Below are 21319 nucleotides of genomic sequence, written 5' to 3'. Positions count from 1 at the left end.
AAGTTACTCTAATCCTAATAACACCAATGTGGGCTCGTCAACAGTGGTTCTCACACTTCATGAAAATGTCACTTTGTCCTCCAGTCAAACGGCCATGCCCCTACAACATGCTCCCATAACAGCAGGGTATAACACTACATCTATGTCTGCAAACACTGAACTTGTTAGCATGGGTCATGAGGTCATAGTTTGGACATCTTAATCTACCACAAAGATGTATGGACATTATCAAAGAAGCAAAAAGAGGTCTAGGAGCCCATCTATCGAGAACAAACACGGCCAAATGACCTGTTCTTTGGGAAGGTGCACACTCGGGAGGGCGTGCAACCACATTTTGGCTCACTGTACTATTCACAGAGAAGAAAGATCCATTTGCATATCAGTCATTGTCCCACCCACCTGGGCAGTCCAACGAAATGCTAGGCAATTTTCCTTTCAACAAGAGTACCAACAGCAACCCCACACACGTGTTTTGGCCTGGTTGGGCCTCATCAGTGAGGTGAAGCTGTGCCCCTCTCAGCCCAGTGAGCAAGGGTTCCACGTCTGGATAACCCAGGGTAACTTAAGGTGAAACCCCAGGTTCCTAAACATATAAAAAGATATCTGGGAGCCCCTCTACTGAGAGAGACCACGGCCAAATAACCTGTTCTTTGGGGAGGTGCCCATTCGGGTAGGTATTTAACCACGGAAACCAAACACCAGACACCGTTATTTCAATAAGTGGAAGCGCTTTGTCGTTTGACATTGTGATTGATTCAATTGATTGTACTCCATCTTTTGCATTCGGCTCCTCTTTAATTCACTAAAGGTTCACTTGCTGCCCTTTCTGGTTATACCACCTCTCAAAGTAAGGTTCTTGGTGGAAAGTCCCTGTAATTAAAGCCTTCGTTGAGGGGGTCAAAAGACTTCAACCCCCCAATATCTAATACAACACCTGGATGGGACGTTGTCCTTACTAAGCTCATGGGCCCTCCTTTCGAGCCAATGCATAAAGCAAGCCTAAAATGTCTTACTCTTAAGACTGCTTTTATACTGGCTGTTACTTCTATCAGGGGGGGGGTGTAAGTGAACTACAAGCCCTTACAGTTCACAATCCTTTTGTTACTGTTTATAAGGACAAGGTTTTGTACACACATCTACACTTCTGAATTAATTTCTAAGTTCCATGTAAATCAATCCATAGAACTTTCAGCTTTCTTTCAAAATCCTATAAATTCAGCTAAGATATCTTGATGTTCTGAGAGCGGTGATATATTACCTCAATAAAACAAAACCACTCAGAAAAACAGATCAATTATTTGTCTACATTGCTGCTGGTAGAGAAGATGATCCTGTCTCCAAGTCAGCAATATCTTCATGGATTTATATTGATTTTATTTGTATCCCGCTAATACACAAGTGTTTCAGAGCACAACGAGGCAAGGGAGGGGAACAAGGGAGAACAAAAATGATCTTACTAGGCCCAGTGACATTGAGAACACGCAAGTGCATGGGAGAGGAAAAGGGGGAAAAGTGCATGGAAGGCGGGAGAATTGGAAAATGCAGAGTGCCTTGAAATAATTGTGTATAGGCGCGTTATAAATATTATATCATACCACATCAAAGGAAAAATAGATTAATAAAAATAAATGATAAAAGGTAACAAACAGTGGTAGTGCAGCCCGCAAGTGCTGAGTTTAAGGCAGCAGACTGGGTAAGTCTGATAAGTGCAGGAACAAAAAAGTGTTGCTCTTCCCAAGAGCTCTTTGCCTTGTCATGACTGTGCCACTGGCACACCAATTGGCACCCATCTTGGACTATTTGGGACTTATTCATCTCCATAATACTCCCTGGACAATATCGATTCATTTGTCTTTACTTTCCGTTTGCAAGCTTCTTATTTCACATACTACATGTCCCATAATGCACCTTGTGGCAGTTCCCATTCCCTGGCTATTCCTATGCAGCGGTCTTAGAACTACAATCCCCAGAAGCCATCAGTGCAGCTTTCACTTTCCCAGGACCATAGGGGGAGGAGGCCAATTACCTTCAGGTGCTGATAATTGGCCTGCTTCAGCACAGGGCATGTCAGTATTTAAGCAGCTGCCTGCAGGAGCACAATTCTCTTGTATTGAGGTCGCCTCCAGCCCTTTGTTGCCTTGATCCTTGGATTTCTGCTGTGTCCTGTTTCCAGAACCTGCTCCTGTTCCAGAGCACTGTGCTTCCTGCCTTGCAGCCCTGCTGCTCTGCCTTCACACCACTGCCTTTTGCCCTGCACCTCTCTGCTTCCTATACTGCAGCCCTGCTCACCTGCCTGCAGTCCTATGTTCTGTGCCTATAGCCCCTTGCTATCTAATGCTAATAATCGTGTTCCCTACCTGCAGTTACTTGTTCTGTGCCAATTGCCCAAGTGATCTGTCTTCGGTCCTGCCCTTGTTATCCCACTTCAGAGCTAGAGATTCCTTGTTTTCTCTCTGCAGTCCTACTCTTGTTGTTCCAGTCCAGATTTACTGTTCCTTGTTCCCAGTATGCAGTTTCCGGTCTCCTTACCCCTGCACTTAGATTCTATTTATCTTGCTTTTCTTTCTCCGTTCTGTCCTCAGCCTTGCTCTTTGACTTCCTTTTTGCCCTGGATATTTCTGTTACAGTTCTTGTCTTCACTTGTGCCTTATGTAATTCCTTTGTTCAGAGTTTGGCTGCTGGGTTTTCAGCAGGCAATCTCTGCCCCTTTCCTTTGTCACGTTTCAGTACTGTACCTTGTGTCATTGTTAACTGTGTGCTGGTTCCTGTTTCAGGAGGCAGTCATCGTTCAGTTCCTGCTGGACCCATACAGGCTTCAGTTTAGTTTATTTCTTTATTTGTACTGCGTGACGAACTCTGGGGCACCTGGGCGCCAGTGATTTAGGACGAGTTACAACAGGTGACAAGCATATTTTGAGCAAATACAATACATAGGAAGAAGTGCAGATGACCGGGTTACATAGTGGTCACAGTAGTAGTAGGTTATAGGCATATTAATCAGACCGTAGCACATTTAATGTTGGCGAGCCAGAATTTCGTTTTTGCTCTGAACGGCTAGAAGGAAGGTTCATTTCTGAGATTGAGTGGGATGGTGTTCCATTGTTTTGCTGCTAGGACCGGGAAGATTGTCCCTCCTGCTTTTTTTTTTTTAAAGCAAATTTAGGGATGTTGAGGCAGTGGGAGTATCTAGACCTGGTAGCTCTGGTTGATGACTGTTTGTTAAATCTGTCTGCTAGGTACTTAGGGGCGTCGTTTGAAAACATTTGTGAGTGATGACCAAGGATCTAAGGGCTCTTCTGTCCCGGACTGGGAGCCAGTGTGCTTTTTGTCTGTAGACGGAAATGTGCGCATGGCGTGAGATACTCAATGCTGCTCTGAGCGCATTATTCTGTAGCACCTGGACTTTATTCAGGTTGCGTTCCGAAGTGCCCAAGTACAGCGTGTTGCAATAGTCTATTTTTGAGAGCACAAGTGCCCTGGCTAATGTGATGCAACTAGTAGACGAGAGGAAAGCTTTGCAAGCATTGATGAGCTTATTAGTATAGGCTGTGGAGGAGGCTGAAGTATTTACTTGCTTCTTGAGTGAGAGTGGAGTCCAAGTGGACCCCTACGGTTTTGATATTGGCCACTTTGATCAGGTTACCATCTATGTTGATAGCGGAGTATCGGGGGTCGAGCTTGTTTTGGCGAGGTTGTGATCCGACGAGGAGATAGCTCAGTTTTCTTATCGTTGAGGCACAGACCATGTTCAGCCATCCAAGCCTGGATCTCCAGGTAGAGGTCATTGATCAGTTTGGAGTCCTTTTCATAGCATCCTGACAACGTGATGAGAACCTGGGTGTCGCCAGCATAATTGGCGTACATGACCCCCAGGTTGTCAAGGCGGTTGAACAGGAGCTTAGTAAAGATGTTGAAAAGAGTTGGTGATGTGCACGAGCCTTGCGGGACGCCACAGTGGATGGGGATAGGGTGCGCTGATGGTGAGAAAACTCTAGTGGTCTGGTTGGATAGGAAGGATTGTACCCACGCAGATGCCTCACTTGAGAAGGCAGCGGCTGAGGCCAGATGTTCTGCGAGGATCTGGTGGTCGACGAGATCGAAGGCTGCCGGGAGGTCGAGTAACAGGAGCATGGCTAGTTTGCCACAATCTTTTGCCTTGTCCATCTGGATTTTAAGATCCAGGAGGGCCGTTTCCGTTCCATGCCTGGGTCTAAAGCCTGATTGCATGAGGCCCAGGAGGTGGTTGTCCTCCAGATGTTTCTGGATTTGCAGATAGGCCACTCTAAGATTTTTAGGATATAGAGGACAGTAGTGATGGGCCTGCTCAACCTTGGCTTTCTTCTCATCTCCTCCATACGCCGCCTCCTCAGGCGCCTTGAACATCAATGGCTCAAACACCCTACCCCCTCTAACCAATCTGCATGTTTCTCCTATCGCACCCTCTACGACTCATGCCTCAACTCTGCTAAACGCACCTACTTCTCCGATCTTCTCCAGTCTCAATCCTCCCACCCTCGCCGCATTTTTCAAACTTTAATCCGTCTTCTCTCTCCTTCTACTCCTGATCCCTCCATCACCTCTTCCCTCTCTGCTACTGATCTTGCCTCCTTCTTTTCTAGCAAAGTCCTCAACCTTCGTCAAACTATTCTCTCCTCCCCTCCTACTCTCCTCCTCTTCCTCCTTCTCTTCCCCATACCTTTTCTATGTCCTCCTTCTCTCCGTCACTAATTCTGATGTTACCCTCCTCCTTACCAACACTCATCCTACTGTTTCTCCCGCTGACCCCATTCCTACCCCCTCATCCCAAAAATCTACCCCCTCCTTATACCTTACCTCCTTCAACATCTGCCTCTCAACGTCCACTTTTCCTACCCCTTTCAAGCACGCGACCATCATCCCTATTCTCAAAAAACCCTCTGCTAACCCCCATCTTGTTTCCAACTATCGCCCCATCTCTCTCCTACCCTTCCTCTCCAAACTTCTTGAGCGCATTGTCTATTCTCAACTTTCTTCCTTCATCTCTAACCACTCCCTCCTTCCTGATTCCCAATCCGGCTTCCGCCCACTGCACTCCACTGAAACTGCACTCACCTCTGTCCTGAACTCTCTCCTCTCTGCACGTTACTCAAAACACTCCTCCATTCTTATTCTCCTTGATCTCTCTGCCGCTTTTGATACTGTCGAACATCCTCTTCTTCTCAATTCCCTCTCCTCATTTGGCTTCAAGGACTCCGTTCTTAACTGGCTCTCCTCTTATCTCTCTAACCGCTCTTTTTCTGTCTCCTGGGGTGGCTCCTCCTCTCCCACACTTTCTCTTAACCACGGAGTTCCCCAAGGTTCTGTCCTTGGCCCCTTTCTTTTCTCTTTACACCTCCTTCTTAGCTCCTATCATCTCCTCCTTTGGCATCTCGCACCATTTCTATGTGGATGATACCCAACTTTTCCTTTCCTTCTCCTCTTTCTCTCCCGACATTCATGATAAACTATCTTCCTGCCTTTCTGCTATCAAATCCTGGATGTCCTCTCACTTCCTTACTCTTAACGCTGATAAAACTGTAATCTTCTTCCCTGCCAATACTCTTCCTCCACCCTTCCCTCCCGCCTTCATTCTCTTTCCCCCCTCCCAGCTCTCCTTCTCTCCACATGCCCGTAATCTTGGTCTCCATATTGACTCTCTCCTCTCTCTATTTAACCACATTTCTCTTACTGCCAAGTCTTGTCGCTTTCACCTCTACAACATCCGTAAAATCCGACCCCTCCTTACCTTTCATGCTACTAAACTTTTAATTACCTCCCTTATCTTCTCCAGACTCTTCTATTGTTCCTCCCTTCTCTTTGGACTCCTCTCTTCTCACCTCGCCCCACTCAAATCCATCTACCACTCAGCCATCCGCTCCCTCTGCCTTCTCTCACCTCTTGATTCTATCTCCTCTTCTCTCACCTCTTTAGGCTGGCTCTTTTCACTCCCAGCTCAAATTCAAGTTCATCTGTCTTGTTTTCAAATCCCTCTATGGTCTTGCCACCTCCTCACCTCTCCTCCCTTCTCACTTTCTATACCCCTTCTCTCTCTCTCCGCTCTGCTAATCTCTTCCTACTCTCTCCTCCACCTCTTCCCTGTGCCCCCTCCGGCTTCCGATCTTGCCAACTCCTTGCTCCCTTCCATTGGAACCTCCTCCCCCTTCACATCCGCTCTTCCCCTTCCTTCCCTTCCTTTCGCTCTTCTCTCAAATCTTATCTTTTCCACTCACCTCCCTAACACCCTTCGTTTCCTCTCGCTCTTCCCCCTCCCCCTCTTTCCTCACCTCCTACCACTACTCTCCCTATCCCGCCCTACCTCCTCCCCCCCACTCCCTCCTCCCTTCTAGTCCTGCTCTTCTCTCTCCTCTTCCTCTCACTCATACATTCCCTCTTGCTCCTGATCTTACCCCCACTAACATCTCCCTTTCCCTCTCTCTCCTCTGCCCCTCCATACTCCCTCCTCACCTCTGCATTATTGTAAATTGTTCTTTACACTGTTTTTGTTATGATTCAATTTCTATATTATGATGGATGTATTTTGCGTGTTCTCATGTAAAGCACTTTGGATTAAAGGGCTATATAAATTCAATAAAATACAATTACAAATAGTTGGTGGGGTTATTAGGGTCTAGGCTAGGTTTTTGTAGTAGTGGCATGACCCACGCCTCTTTAAGGCTGTTGGGGACTGAATTGGTTATGAAGGAGGAGTTGATTAAGGTTGTGATGAACGGTGCCAGGTCGTTGGCTGCTTCTTGGATGATGCTGTCTGGGCATACATCTCCTTGGCATCTGGATGGTTTGAGGTTAGTCTTGTGAGTACCGTGCCTTAGGTTCCAGACACACCCACTCCTTTCCATGAGCATTCAGAGTGGGGTCCTGTAATAGTAACCTGCTCAAAAGGCTGTGGTTTTCCTGGTTCTGTGGGAAACTCTTCCCCCATTCTGCTTGCACCCGAAGGGGGAACCTAACGTGTTTGTTTTGTTTGTTTTACTTGTACTCCCTGCACCTTTCTGTTCACTGCCTCTGTTGCCTATCCTTATCTGCACAGCTCCTTGTACCCCTGCTTCTTGTGTACTTGTCTCCCTTTGGCTTGTAGGCACGTCTCTTCCTGCAAGCCCCAATAACTCTAGTGCTGCCATTGCACACATCAATTCAGACCCTCATGCCAATGATGTACTTTCCTCTCAGAGCCTGCATTCCACTGTGCCTCTCTGAGCACACTACTCCCCATTTCAAACTACTTGATTCTCCTTTTCCAGGCACTTCTCATACCTCAGAAGGCATGCCACAGGAATACATTAATGGGATCCCTTTTGCCAAAGTGATTTGCTCAAGATCAGGTTGGCTAGTTACACAACCTCCCCAGACTGCTAATAACACTCATTTAACAGGACAAGGCATTCAATGTCCTGATGTTGGTGCAGCTGGTCCTGTGTACAAAAGTCCAATACAGACACTAGGATTTCTTGATGCTTCCCCTATAACTACCAACCACGATAACTCAAAAGTCAGTCTTCACATTTCAACACCTTGCTCTTCTGCTACACCAGAGCCTGCCATTGTAGGTCTGGAAAACTTCACAGGAACATACCAGTTACAGAAATGGTGCTTGCACCTTAAAACAAACTGAAGACCTCTCGTGAGTTTGTCTACTTGCATTATAACAATCTAGCAAAGGGCCACAATTTACCAGACCATTTGACACTATGCCAAACACCCGACATTTTGTCTTTAAATATTGACATACGGCCTTGAATGGTAACGCAGAAAAAGATACAAACCTATACAGAGCAGATGGAAGACCTGAGCTTGGCATATGCATACCAACTAAAGCTTAACACAGCTCATTCACTTACCAGCCAAAGTAACTCGGACTGTTGTACAGCTGTTGGCCAAACGGCTCAAACTGCCATTACACCACAAACCAAGTGTAATCTTCCGAGTGAAGATCCTGATGAGTCAAAGGATCGTTCAGTTCCTGCCCTTGATGTCGGTCCTTCACTCACACAAAGCCTCTACTGAAGTGACCAAGTCAGATATGTACTCTGCTTCTATGGACATTCCTGCACCAGACTATGAATCGGACATTGAGTCCCATCCTGAACTTAACCCAATACCTGTATGGAGTCCAGTTTTGCCATCGGTCAATACCCCAGATTCATCAGTCAACCTGAGCACACAAGACTTTGACGGCCAGCCACTAGAAAGCCTTCCTTTACCTGATACTACCCTAACATACAGGGAAGACATGACCTTGAACAAAGTTGTCCAAGATCTACTGTTATGCAGTCATTGGTGTCATGCTTCTTGAAGCCTTTCCTCCCATTTGCAAAGACTGTATAACTCTTCAAGCTCTACATCCCTCAAATTACCCTATAGTGGAGACAGTTGCATAATCTACTGAGGCAACTGAGTGCCTAGTGGATACTGTTCCTTTCAAGAACCCTTCCAGGTATCTGAATGCCAGTGAAGATTCATTTGTGAACAAAGAGGCACCGCTGTGTACCCTTTGCAATGAAATTCCGGTCTTGCCTGATTTGCCTTACAGTATGAAAATCACATCGACTATCACTACATTTGAAGATTTGGAAGCCCTCCCTAAAGCAACCAGTTCAGCTGTAGTTCTGGTTCCACCTTTCAGTATTGTACCATTGCCAGCCCTAAGGAAAACCTCTTTCAGAAAAGAATAAACCGTAGAGAATGCAGCAGAGCTTTACAGTTCCTCAGTCCATGAACACACTGCAGTGTTTTTGTGCCTCTGAAACCGTGTCTTTCCTGGATTCAAACGCCAAGGTTCTAAAAGATGTAAGTTTCCTCTTTTCAAGACTCACATTGAAGCCTTAAACACATTTTGGATCTTCGTGATGTGCTATAACAGTACAAGATCCTTCTACAGTGAGACAGGCCTTGGACTTAATCTTCTTTTTGGTCTATCTACATGGGGCCTGGGGAGGGGCATACTGTCACGGCTGTGCCACTGGGGCACCAAGTGGCACCCATCTTGGACTATTTTCGACTCCATCTCCATAATACAATACCTATTCATATTTTTGTCTTTACTTTGTTTGGAAGACTTTGAAACGTTCTTATTTCACAAACTACATGTCCCATAATGCACCTTGTGGCAGTTCCCATTACCTGGCTATTACTATGCAGCAGTCTTAGAACTACAAAACCCAGAGGTGAGATCAGTGCAGCTTTCACTTTCCCAGGACCAGAGAGGGGGGGGGCAGAGGACATGGGGCAATTACCTTCAGGTGTGCTGCTCCAGGTGCTGCTAATTATCCTGTTTCAGCATAGGGCAGGTCAGTATTTAAGCAGCTGCCTGCAGGAGCACAGTTCTATTGTATTGAGCTCGCTTGCAGCCCTTTGTTGCCTTGATCCTTGGATTTCTGCTGTGTCCTGTTTCCAGAACCTGCTCCTGTTCCAGAGCACTGTGCTCCCTGCCTTGCAGCCCTGCTGCTCTGCATTCACACCCCTGCCTTTTGTCCTGTACCTCTGTGCTTCCTATATTGCAGCCCTGCTCTCCTGCTTGCAGTCATATGTTCTGTCTACAGCCCCTTTCTGACACTAATAATCGTGTTCTCTACCTGCAGTTACTTGTTATGTGCCCATTGCCCAAGCGATCTGTCTTTGGTCCTGCCCTTGTTATCCCACTTCAGAGCTAGAGATTCCTTGTTTTCTCTCTGCAGTCCTACTCTTGTTATTCCAGTCCAGATTTACTGTTCCTTGTTACAAGTCGCCATACCCCTGCACTTAGATTCTATTTTTCTTGCTTTTCTTTCGGTTCTCTGTCCCGAACCTTGCTCTCTTTGACTTCCTTTTTTCCCTGGATATTTCGGTTACAGTTTTTGTATTTGTATTTATTTTATTTGTATTGCGCTCCTGGCCCTGGGGCATCTGGGCGCATGTCTTACAGATATAAATAGCAATACAGGGCAAAACAAGCTTTGTTTGAGGTTACAACATAAGAAGACTGATGCATCGTATTGAGCTGAAAGCCCAGGTTAACCAAGAGTACAGCGGAATATTCATCAGCTGCACAGAATAGTGCAGGCAGGTACATTACATAGGTAAAAGCAAGTGAATGTAGCAGTGAGGTTACATAGGAGGAACAAGGTAAGGTTGCACATTAAGGGAAGTTAATAGAAGGGGCAGGGTGGAATGGAGAGCCCTCCAGATCACCGGGTCAAGAGGTAGCTAGCCTTAAGAGTGCTGCCCATCATAGTCCAACCCCTGAAGCCAACATTTGGTTTTTACTTTTAAATCACTTGTGCCTTGTGTAATTCCTTTGTTCAGAGTTTGGCTGCTGGGTTTCCAGCAGGGAATCTGCTACTTTTGTCACGTTTCAGTATTGTACCTTGTGTCCTTGTTAACGATGTGCTGATTCCTGTTTCAGGAGGCAGTCATTGTTCAGTTCTTGCTGGACCCGTACAGGCTTCAGGCTTCAGTCTTGTGAGTACTGATACCTTGTTTGTGCCTTAAGGTCCAGACACAGACACCCACTGCTGTTGCTCCTTTCCATGAGCCTTCAGAGTGGGGCCCTGGAATAGTAACCGGCTCTGAAGGCTGGCGTTTCCCTGGTTCTGTGGGAAACTCTTCCCCCATTCTGCATATACACCAAGAGGCAAACCTAACGTTTGACTTGTACTCCCTGCCCCTTTCTGTTCACTGCCTCTGTTGCCTATCCTTTGTCTGCAGGACTCCTTGTACTCCTGCTTCTTGTGTACTTTTCTCCCTTTGGCATTGTGGGCACGTCTGACTGCAAGCCCTTGTGACTGTCTTTCACGCCTGGAGCACACTACTCGAGGCACAGGGGCCACTCTAGTCTAGATGCCATTTACAAAGAAGCTACCTAGAGTTCTGTTCACATCTTTACACAACACTGTTGCTTAGCTACTCATTCTAAGACTGATTCACAAGTGGGTCAAGCCGTTTTAAAAACCTATTTGCTGCTATACCTTCAAACATCCCCTGCTACTGCTCACTAGTCTATCCACATAATGTGATTCTAAGCAGATCGACAAGCATCAGAAGGCATACGTTACCGTAATTGTCTTTCTGATACTTGTAGCTGCTTAGATTCACATGCGCCGCCCCCTCCTCCCTCCTCTTTGAGTTCAAGTTACATAGACTTCTTACACCGTTCCTCTATTTTCTGTACTCGCTCATGTATTCTCTTCAGGCTCCCTCATAGCAGAAATGAATAGAGGTACCTGGACGCGTGAAGACTCATGGCTATAGTGCATATAACATTAGGGATTGTGTTAGTCATGCACAGTTGACGTCCCTTTTCGAACTTGGTGCAATACTCCACAACTTCACTACGACTATATGCACAGCATGTGAATCCATGCAGATGCAAGCATCAGAAATACGATTACATTTTGTCTCTAAACATTGTTGCTCTGCCTACTTTCACCAAAGGAAATGACAATGATACTTGGATCGAAGGAAAAAAGGCTTGGGCACTCGTGCTGGAATTGGTGCAAATGAAAACAAAATGTATTCTTGCTGCACTTTAGCCCAATTCATTGGCCCAATGCCTATGCTTTTTTGCCGGAACTCATTGCCCAACTTCCTCTCGCGAGCATCCATTACCATTATCGACCCTGGGGGAATCATGCGATTACAGAGAGGGGTCCTATATCTGCATTAGTGAAACCCCTTCATTCTGACATTAAGAGACCTTGTCCTTTGCCTACGGTAGTCACCCCAAAGGAATTCAGCACACATGCCCTGATGCTGCCACTCGCGATCCCTGTTAAAACCATATCCATTATGCCTGTGAATCCTGACATCTCTACGTGTATTGTGCGTGTAACCGCCTTAAGTCATGACATCACCACGCCTGTTGAGCCCATTATTCCTGATACTGCCACATGTGCTGTGCCTGTGAAGGATCTGAAGCAATGCAATACCATTTCTGCGATGCCTGCAAATTCTGATATCGGCACAGCTGACATGCAGGTGACTACTGTGAATCAAGAGCCTACCTCACCACCCCATCCCTCTCATCTACGCCCTCATCAAGGCCCGTTCCCTCTCAGTGCATGCCTTAGATGTTCATGTCCTAATCCTGACTCATAACCTTGATCTACCGATTATAACAGAATCTTGGCTGAGTGAAGCGCCCAGCCCTCATCATTCGATCCAGTTACACTATCTTCAGACAAGACCGTCCACTTAAGAAAGGTGGAGGGGGTATCCATTATTGCCAAATAAACTATTCCCATCAGAAGGGGAACTAGGCTATAACTGTGACTGTCTCCTTACTAAAATCAGCACATCCCCTAACTGTACTATTGCCCTGCATGTTATATATCGACCTCCAGAGTCTGCCCTAGACTTCCAAGAAGCCCTTATTTATGCACTCTCAGACAACTTAAAAAAATCCACAAAATCCATCCTTTTTGGAGACCTCAATCTAGGCCTCAACGATCCTAATGACTCAACAGAGCCCTAGACACCCTAGGGTTCAAACAGGCCATTATAGAGCCCACCCACACCAAAGGACGTACCCTTGACTGGGTGGCACACCATAACTGCCCTCTCAGTGTCGAGGACATATCCCTGATCCTGTGGTCTCCTCATTCCATTCAATCTCAACATTTCTAACGGAGCCCCTAAACCAGAAACCCACCTCCCACCTGCACTTACCAGAAGTTCTCGTCAGTTTACCACTGAAAAGCTTATGCCTTACCACAGGGTGCCGGCTTTTCAACCCCCTTTTTCCAACAACCCTGATACCCTTACTTCTGTATTCAAATCAATCATCTCTCAAGCGGCAGACTCTATTGCCCCTCACCTTAATGCAAGCTAAGTGTACCACGCACACACATGCATAGTTCACCCAAGAGCTTCTAGAATTACGTTCAAGGAAAAGGACAGTGCTCTCCCATTGGAAAGCCAACCCCAATGACTCTGCTAAACTAGCGTTATAAACCATCTCTAAAGATTATAAAGCTGCCATCATCAAAGCAAAAGCCACCTCATTCAACACAAGGATTGCGAATGCTAAATCGGGGACCAAAGAAATATTTGCCATCTTCAGAGAGTTGGAAATACCCACCGCCCCCTTCCTCCTACCCTCCTTAAAGATGAAGATTGGTGTGATGGCATACAATCTGCTATGCTGGATAAACTCAACACTCTCCAAAATAAGATCCTTTCTCACCAACTAGTTCTTAGCCACCTTATCTCTAACCACAACAGCAGCACTTGGAGGGATCTAACCCCTTTCGCCGTCAAGGAAATGAGTGAACAGGAAATGAGTGAACAAGAAGTTCTCGCCCTCCTCCATTCCATCAAGCAAAGGAGATGCTTGCCCGCTGCAACTTATCAAAGAATGTGACCCTATTCTTGCCCCCTTTCCTTACTTCCTTTATCAATTCGACCTGCTCCACTGGCCATGTCCCAACTTGCCTTAAGGAAGCATGGGTACGTCCTCGCTTGAAGAAACCCAGGAAAACCAGCACTCCTTCTGCGTCTGGACTTGTCTGACTTGATGGACCATAATACTATCTGCCATCATCTCTCCTCTGCGGCCAACTTCTCCCTTGAGGCCATAACCTGGATCACTTTGTTTCTTCAGGAAAGGGTCATAAAGGTCTTCTCTGACACAGCCTAGGCTCATCCGAGAGATTTAAAATGTGGAGTCCCACAGGGCTGTTGCATCTCACTGACCCTATATAACCTGCTCATGAAGCCACTTTTTAACATGCTGGACTTGCTTGGCATCACATACACAAATTATGCTGATGGCACCGGTGACTGAGGCTGACCAGATAACCCTTAAATCGATCTACACCACCATCCAAACATGGATGGCAGAAAACTGGCTCTGTCTTAATGGTGAAAAAAACAAACCTCTGTTAATTGGATCAGCGGCAACTTTGAAAAAGTTGGGCAGCCAGTATATCTAATTCAAGATTGTAATCTGTCTCGCAAGCTGTGAAGACTTTGGGTGTCTACCTTGACTCCAACCTCCTAACGAGCAGGCAGGTCAATGCCATCACATCTTCAGCAGCTTATCATTCCAAACTGCTAAACGCAGCCATACCGTTTCTCTCAAAACAGAACTGTCTTACTATAGCAAGAGCTAAAATTGGATCTCGGCTGGACTATTGTGATGCCCTCCTAGTAGGTACATCTGCTGAAAACATCAGGAAATTACAAACGGTGCAAAATAATGCCCTCAGGGCCGCAACCGGCATCCCAAGAGGGCCCATATCTCAAACTTGGAAGCAGGTCCACTGCTACCCATTAAAGAGGGTTTCATCTTCAAACCTGCGCACAAATGTGTCCATAACATGGCCCCCTTGTAGCTTTCTCAGAGAATAGCCAAACCCTTAGCAGTCAGATCAACGAGAACGGACTACTCTAACCGAATCTCCATTCCGAAAAAACAAAGGATTCATGCAGGAGGAGCCAGCTTCAGTCATGCCGTGTCTCACTGCAACACGCTTCCTTCTCACATTAGGGGTATTGACTCACACCAAGCCTTCAGGAAAGTGATTAAAACATTGCTTTTTGTATGAAACGGACCCTTCTGGTCCCAATGGCTTTCTGTATGATACTCTGACCTGTAAACACCTATGTTGTAACCTCCTATTTCTAAAATCTTGCTTTGACTCTACGCTCTGTAACTGTAACCATGTCCAATGTAACAAAGACAATCTCATGCCACAGCGCCTCTCGATGCCCATGGGCTGTTAGTGCCCTCTACAGATGTAAAAATAAATAAAAATAGGACCTTTTGAAGTTTATGCAGAGACAACTTCTCACAGTTAACTTTGCTAAACGAGGTAGTTTGAAGATATTGTGATGGACTCCTCGGGCGTTTCTCTGTTAAAATGCCTCATCCACATTATTTTAATGTTGGCTGCGTTGGCTCATGACCCCGTGGATGAAGTGGTGCTAGCTGTACTATTACATTTCCTTTCTTCCCATTCTGGTCTCTGACTTCAGAATGCTTTGGGAGGCATCTTTTTGCAACTTTTTTTTTTTTAACCACTGCATATTAAATGGGACACTCCATAGCCTAGACCTCTGTAGTGCTATGTTTATCAGATGCTCAGGCAGTTCTTAGTGTGCGAAGGTGATGCAGGTAAGGAAACCCCAAAAGTCCGGATTACTCTGCCCAGTTTCTTGCACTTCGGAAGAGTACATCGTTTGAGGCATTCCTGTCCTGAGTTGCAAGTGCCATGCAGTAAGAGCTAAAGTAACAATCATCATTTCAGTTGGCAAAAATCTTTTAAAAGTAACTTCGTTCTACAATGCGTGTCTTTTTGTAATCTTTACACGTTGGATGGTAAGCTTCAAGACAGAGTTTTGTCAAAATGTGCCCAGATATTAACCGTTGGGACTTTGCAGTACCCATTCCTCTGGTTATTATATGCTTGACAAACCACTCGTGCATGCCTAAATGAGCTGAGGACTAACTTCAGAATTTTCAGTTACATAGCCCACCCGTCTACCCGTCTGCCAAATTTAATAAACCAATAGGGAAGGCGCAGAGAAATGAAATGCCTGGGTGCAGGTGGTTTGATAGTTGACTTGGCCTCCGTTCAGAGGCAGGCTTTCTGCGCTGTATTATTTTCGTTACATTCTAGTGTTCCTGGTTTTGTCTTATGGGGCAGAAGGACTAAAGTCAAAACGTTTCTACGTTGAGAAACACATTCTTTGAAAAGCAATCCTCCTTGTGTTGTAGAAAATGTGCATTACCTTACACATGTGCCAGGCAGTCCGCTGTAAAAGGTTGTATGGTGTGGACGGGCAACCTTTTTCTGTGAAACCATGTTCAGAAAAGGGACTTAAACAGGTTTTGAGGCTTCAGAACATAGTTTAAAAATGGTCCTGTTGCACTCCCTCCCAGATCCGCAGCTCCCATTACGTTGGTAGTATGAACAATTAACATCTGTTAATTCCAGTAATGCTGTGTAATTTATGAAAACAAAATCTTATTTACTCATTCTTCTTCTTGTTTTCCAGACTGGCTTTTTGTAGTGCTTGTGGTCCTCGGAGGATTTATAGTTTTCCTTCTCATTAGTATCTGTTGGTGCCAGTGTTGCCCGCATACTTGTTGCTGTTATGTGCGCTGCCCATGTTGCCCAGAAAAGTGTTGCTGTCCTCGAGCATGTAAGTATTGTTTTGTATACTTTCCACTTATAAAACATGTAATCACTCAATAAGCTATTTGTTCATTTATTATTCATTACATATTCTAAGGCCTATGACTTGGCTAACAATCTCTGATGTCTGATTTCATATTTGAAATAACTCGAGGTCACCATTTTTGCTAAAGATTTTTGGGCTGCCGCACGTGTCGTACATTTGAGCAGGTATTGTTTTTGGCATCTGAGAAAATCGCCCAAAAAAGGCAACTGTTTAAAATTGTCCATGTTGAACTAAAATTGCAACTCTTTTGACATGTGATCCATGTCTGATTTTTAATTTTTTTTTTTTTTTTAAGACCGATGTTCTGCCGTTTTTGCATTTTTTAAGTCCCTTTCTAACCTTTCCTTAAATGACCATCTAATTTTGCAATTTGCCACACTTTGCACCATAAACTATTCTCTCAGTGCATTTTGAATTGAGTATACATACATGCGTTTGCCTTTTCAATTCACTACTTGCATGTTTTGGCTGCTGTAATGCTTTTAATCCTTTTGGAATTGTTGCATTTCTCGTGCAAATCGTCTACTCAAAGCTTTTAAATGACTTTCTGATGTCTTCATTGTATCTCTGTGTATCTCACTTGCATCTGTCTTGTTTAGCAATGCTGTGCACTTGACTAGCGTTCGTCTCTACATAGTAAAAGCATGATTATTCAGCAGGAAAGTGAACAGAATGGTGTCAGAAAGTGAACAGAATGGTGCCAGATAATCAAGAATGTTGGGTATCCAAACCTAATCGCGCAAAGAAAGGGACCACAAACGTTCTTGACCTTTTGTGCTTTTAAATAATTCATCCAGCATTTTTTTTTCTTTTCAACTGATGCCGACACTGCTAATGGCCCCTGGGAGGTGCCTGCTAAGGGTGCTTTCTGGTTAACATGGTGCTGTATAACCAAGCTTTTATTGTAGTAAGGTTTTGTTGTGATGTTTTCTGATTGGATGGAATCGTCTAATACGTGCTTTAGGAGCAGAGAAGGCTAATCCCATTGAAGACAAACAGACGTTAAGATCCTTTGTCCTTACTTGTCCTTACTTGTCACGTCTTCCCTTGCAGAGTGAATGAGTACTTTCTTGACTGGGTTACTGTATGAGCAAGTTGCCTTTTAATACTTTTTGGCTGAATACCATTTAATTGTATTCCATTTTTTTCTACTAACCTTTTCCCTCGCCTCTTGTGTTTTAAAGCTGTGTATAATTGTGCCAGTGTCATTTAAAGCACAGACCCTTGTCTGTTCAGCGCTTTTTTCACACCACCCACACGGAAAATTCTATCACTCCTTTTGGAAACCAAAAACCTACAAGCGTTTAAAAAAAACAAATACCTGAACAGGAAGAAATGACAATGTTCCATTTATTGGTCTACCCTCCTCTAATAAAAGGCGTTTTCAAACAAGCATTCTGTGGAGAATTTAGACTTCTGCAACAGATATTCCGCTGAATGGGCCTTGCTTGCTTCAGACTTTAAAGTCATCCTGGTCAGCGTGTGGGACAATGTGACCGTCCACAGGCCAGTAGTTTCTCTGGCAATAGTTCCCTCTATTCCTCAGAGGATATAGAAGCTGTTGTATGGCAATGAAAACCACCATCTCAAGGGTGTTTTCTGTCCCGTAGCAGCAAAACACAGTATTGATTTTATTTGTATTTATTTGTCTTTGGACGTATAACTACGAACAGAAATACTGTACAGTGCGGTTTTCAGGTCCTTTACGGTAGTAGTGGAATAGAGATGAAGAGTGCGTGAACCTGTTGGTGAGGAGGAAAGGGGAACATGAAAAGGTGACATTAGGTACAAACAGTAAGAAATTAACAGTATGTACATTAAGCCACTATTTCTATTTCATACTATTTCATACAGCTGGCAGAAGGAAAGATGGCAGACGAGGGAGTTGCAGGGCTTGGCTAATGAGATGGTTCAGTGCAGGTGTAATTCAAAGGGGTTGTTTCGTTTATTTTATTTGCATTTTCTAATCGTTTCAAATAAAACATTTATAGACATTTGTGACAGTCAGTATGCTGACACTGTCAAGAAGGTATGGGGAACCCTCTCAGCCAGGGTGGAAACCAGAGCCAGGCCTACCACAGACGGGCAATGTGGCAGTTGGGAGGACCCCCAGCCCCAGCCCCTTCAATATGCTTTTTGATCAAAGGTCGAATAAAAAAAGCTGGATGCGCACTTGGTGCACATTAGTCTTGGTAAAAGACAGACGCCTATTATACCGAACAAGGTGAGCAGGGTTGTGTCCCCTGCTCGCCCAGTTCAGTATTGTTGTGTACCCTGAATACATTAAATGCACAGCGGGGGGACAAACCACCAAAATCCCAAAAGCTTGAGTTCCAAAGTGCGTACAAGTGGGCTTTGCAATTTTGCAATTCTAGCTTTTGGGATACGGTTTTTCAAAGTAGATCCTCCATATGTTCCAGTGTAATTGACTATTGCCACTCTTGACCACTCCATACCTGTTTCACAATGCCTAGGAGTCTTTCAGTTTGTTTAAAAAAACTTTTTTTCTAGAGAACTACAAGAATTTGCCACTCAGCAGTAGACCGGAGGGATAACCCACCAGAGCTGCTCGAGGAACGCCTAGCATTGGCACACCCAAACTAATAGCTTAACTGCAGCGAGCTGCTCCAAAACATGAAAGGAAGGATTAGCGCAGATGCTGAACACAATTCCGCTCCTCATGGCAACATCCCTAACCTGCAACAGTGCAATGGAGCCACATTGGGAAGCGGACTATAAGCTGCATAAACCAAAACCACTGCTTACGGGTAACTTTTGACAAACTTTCACAATATGGACTTGGACTCATCAAACAAACTCTATAGCGGACAGCCATTAACGATCTGCGGTGGAACTGCACGAGGGAAAGGGGTGGGGCTTAGACCACCTTATATGTACTTGGATGTTTGTAACACCTCCCGGGCGAGAACAGGAGTAATTGGCCCAGGGAACCAGAATGGAAGAACCAATAGAGGCAGGGCAAGGAGGATCTAGCGGACAACCAGAAACATGTAGGTGTGGGTTGCCCGGGTGAGGCCTGAGGAGGAGGATGCAGCAGTTCAATTGACGAAGGAGGCAGGATGATGGAAAGGAGCGTGGAGGCAGTTTTGAACAAAGGCGAATTATTGACCAGTAAGAGAAAGCGGTACTGTTGAGTGTGTGTGTGTGTTAGTGGGGAGTTTTCCTAAAGTCCACCTGGAGTAAGACTTTATAATACTATCCCTTGGCACACTGGCCCCAACCTCTAATATAAGTCTGTACTACTCAAAGGTTTGGTACTATGGCAAAGCAGCCAGGCATATCTTAGGATGGAGATGTGAGCTCTAGGCAAGTGTAATAAATTCAGTAAATACATAGGCCTAAAGAAACTGTTACACACTTGTAGTTGTAGTAAAATAGATATTTATTTTCTCCAGCATGGGGTCTGGCATGGATTCACATGCTCATGAATATTCCCCGTCGTCAGGCTGGGAATCTTCGGTAAAGAAAAAACCAGTATCAGTTTCGTTTCTGATCTGTCTTTCGTAGTAGTAACCAATCACTGGTCTCTGCGTCATACTGACCACAGCCAATGACTGCCCTCTACCTAAGCCCCGCCTCTGGCAGCCATCTTCAGATTTTTACCGCACGTTCATGTGTTGGGATCCTCGTGCTATTGCTCTCGAGCGTTAGTGCTATTTTTTCACGTTTTTTCTCAAAAACTTCGTTTTTTTTCGGTCAAAAGAGCCTCAAGCTCCACCGACTCTCCATCCGATCAACGGGGACCCGTGTCGGATTGGTCTACGCCCCTCAAGGGTGAAGATTCGTCGAGCTACGCTTTTGGAGGACTCTAGAAGTTTCTCAGGCCCATCTCGGTCATGGCCCAGGAGAAGGGAAGCTCGACGCCCGGAAAGCTGTTCAGGGTCTGCCCTGGATGCCAGCTGCAGAATGTCTTTAAGGACGGCCCTGGCTCAGCCTGTGGAGGCTACGCCGGTGGTGGCGACCTCGGGGCTCAGAGTCTCCCTGCCACCGCGGAGGGAGTCCTCTTTTATGCCCATCGACAGGACCCCCGTGAAACCTCCGACGGAGAAGAAAAAGGGGGGGCAGGAGGTCGCCGTGGATTCGGCCTCAACCTCTGAGGAAGAACTGATCGAGGTCTTAAGCCACGGCGTTGGCGTGGAAGAAGACCAGCCCGTCGGGAGGGATCCCGACGCAGGAGACAACGACATCGTCGAGGGTACCGACGGGGCCCCTGACCGCCCGTCGGATTCCCCTCTGCCAGTGCCGCAAGACAACTCGGCGGCCATTTTGTTGGCTATACAGTCCTTATGCTCAGAGATAAGGACGAGACTGCCGTTACCAGTGGAGGAACCACTCCCGTCGGGGGACCCGGAACCAGGCCCTTCGGGCAGCCCCCCTCCTAAGAAAAGAAGGATTCACCCTCCACCTCCTTTTCAGCCGTCGCGCCCCGTTCAGCCCTCCTCCCCGTCCACGACTCGAGGGGATGATACAGGGACTGACACGGCCGCAACGGGTACGGACGACGAGGATCTGCCGTCGTCTCCTCCCACCCGGGCTTCCCCGCCCGACGAGATTGGATCTTTTCACTCCATGATCGCCAGGGCATCCGAGCTCTTCCAGCTCTGCCCTGAGGAGAAGAAGAAGAAGGAAGGTTTCCTTTATCAGCGGCGCGAGGCCAAGAGGAAGACGGTCCTCGCGGTACCTCTACTGGACGATATTTGGGATGAGGGCCTCGCCCTCCTCAAGAACCCATCCACGACGCCGGCTAGAAGAGACCGGTATGAGAAGAAGTACCGGGTCCCGGACGCGGCCCCCTTGTGCCTCCGGGCGCAGCCTACCCCGGACTCCGTCGTCTCCGCGGCGGCCAGGAAGAAAGCGGGGGGGGGGGGTTCGCGGCCTCCACGTCGACTTCCCCGCCGGACGGCGAGGGAAAGAAATTGGACACGATGGGGCGCAGGGTCATCTCGTCTGCAGCGACGACGATTAAGGCGGCTAACGCCTTGGGTATCGTAGCCCGGTACGACAGGGAGCTGTGGTACAAGCTGGCTCCCCTGCTGGACTTCCTACCGGACGACAAGAGGGCGGATGCCCTGGAGATCTTGCAGGAAGGTGAGGTGGCGTC

At 46.2% G+C, this 21319-nt stretch overlaps 1 protein-coding gene across 3 annotated transcripts in view; it reads left to right on the top strand.

Annotated features, from left to right (window-relative positions):
• Positions 1-21319, top strand: part of LSR (lipolysis stimulated lipoprotein receptor) — a 624987-nt gene that overhangs the window by 211625 nt on the left and 392043 nt on the right. For all 3 annotated transcript variants that reach the window (XM_069611646.1, XM_069611644.1, XM_069611645.1), the window contains one exon: positions 16012-16158. In XM_069611646.1, coding sequence (XP_069467747.1) covers positions 16012-16158 — 147 coding nt within the window. The remainder of the gene's footprint in view (positions 1-16011; positions 16159-21319) is intronic.

Source organism: Ambystoma mexicanum, chromosome 8 (genome assembly GCF_040938575.1).
Source record: "Ambystoma mexicanum isolate Mex_15411 chromosome 8, UKY_AmexF1_1, whole genome shotgun sequence".
Classification (NCBI taxonomy): domain Eukaryota; kingdom Metazoa; phylum Chordata; class Amphibia; order Caudata; family Ambystomatidae; genus Ambystoma; species Ambystoma mexicanum.
Note: the sequence above shows the minus strand (reverse complement) of the source record. Positions and strands in the feature narration are given on the sequence as shown.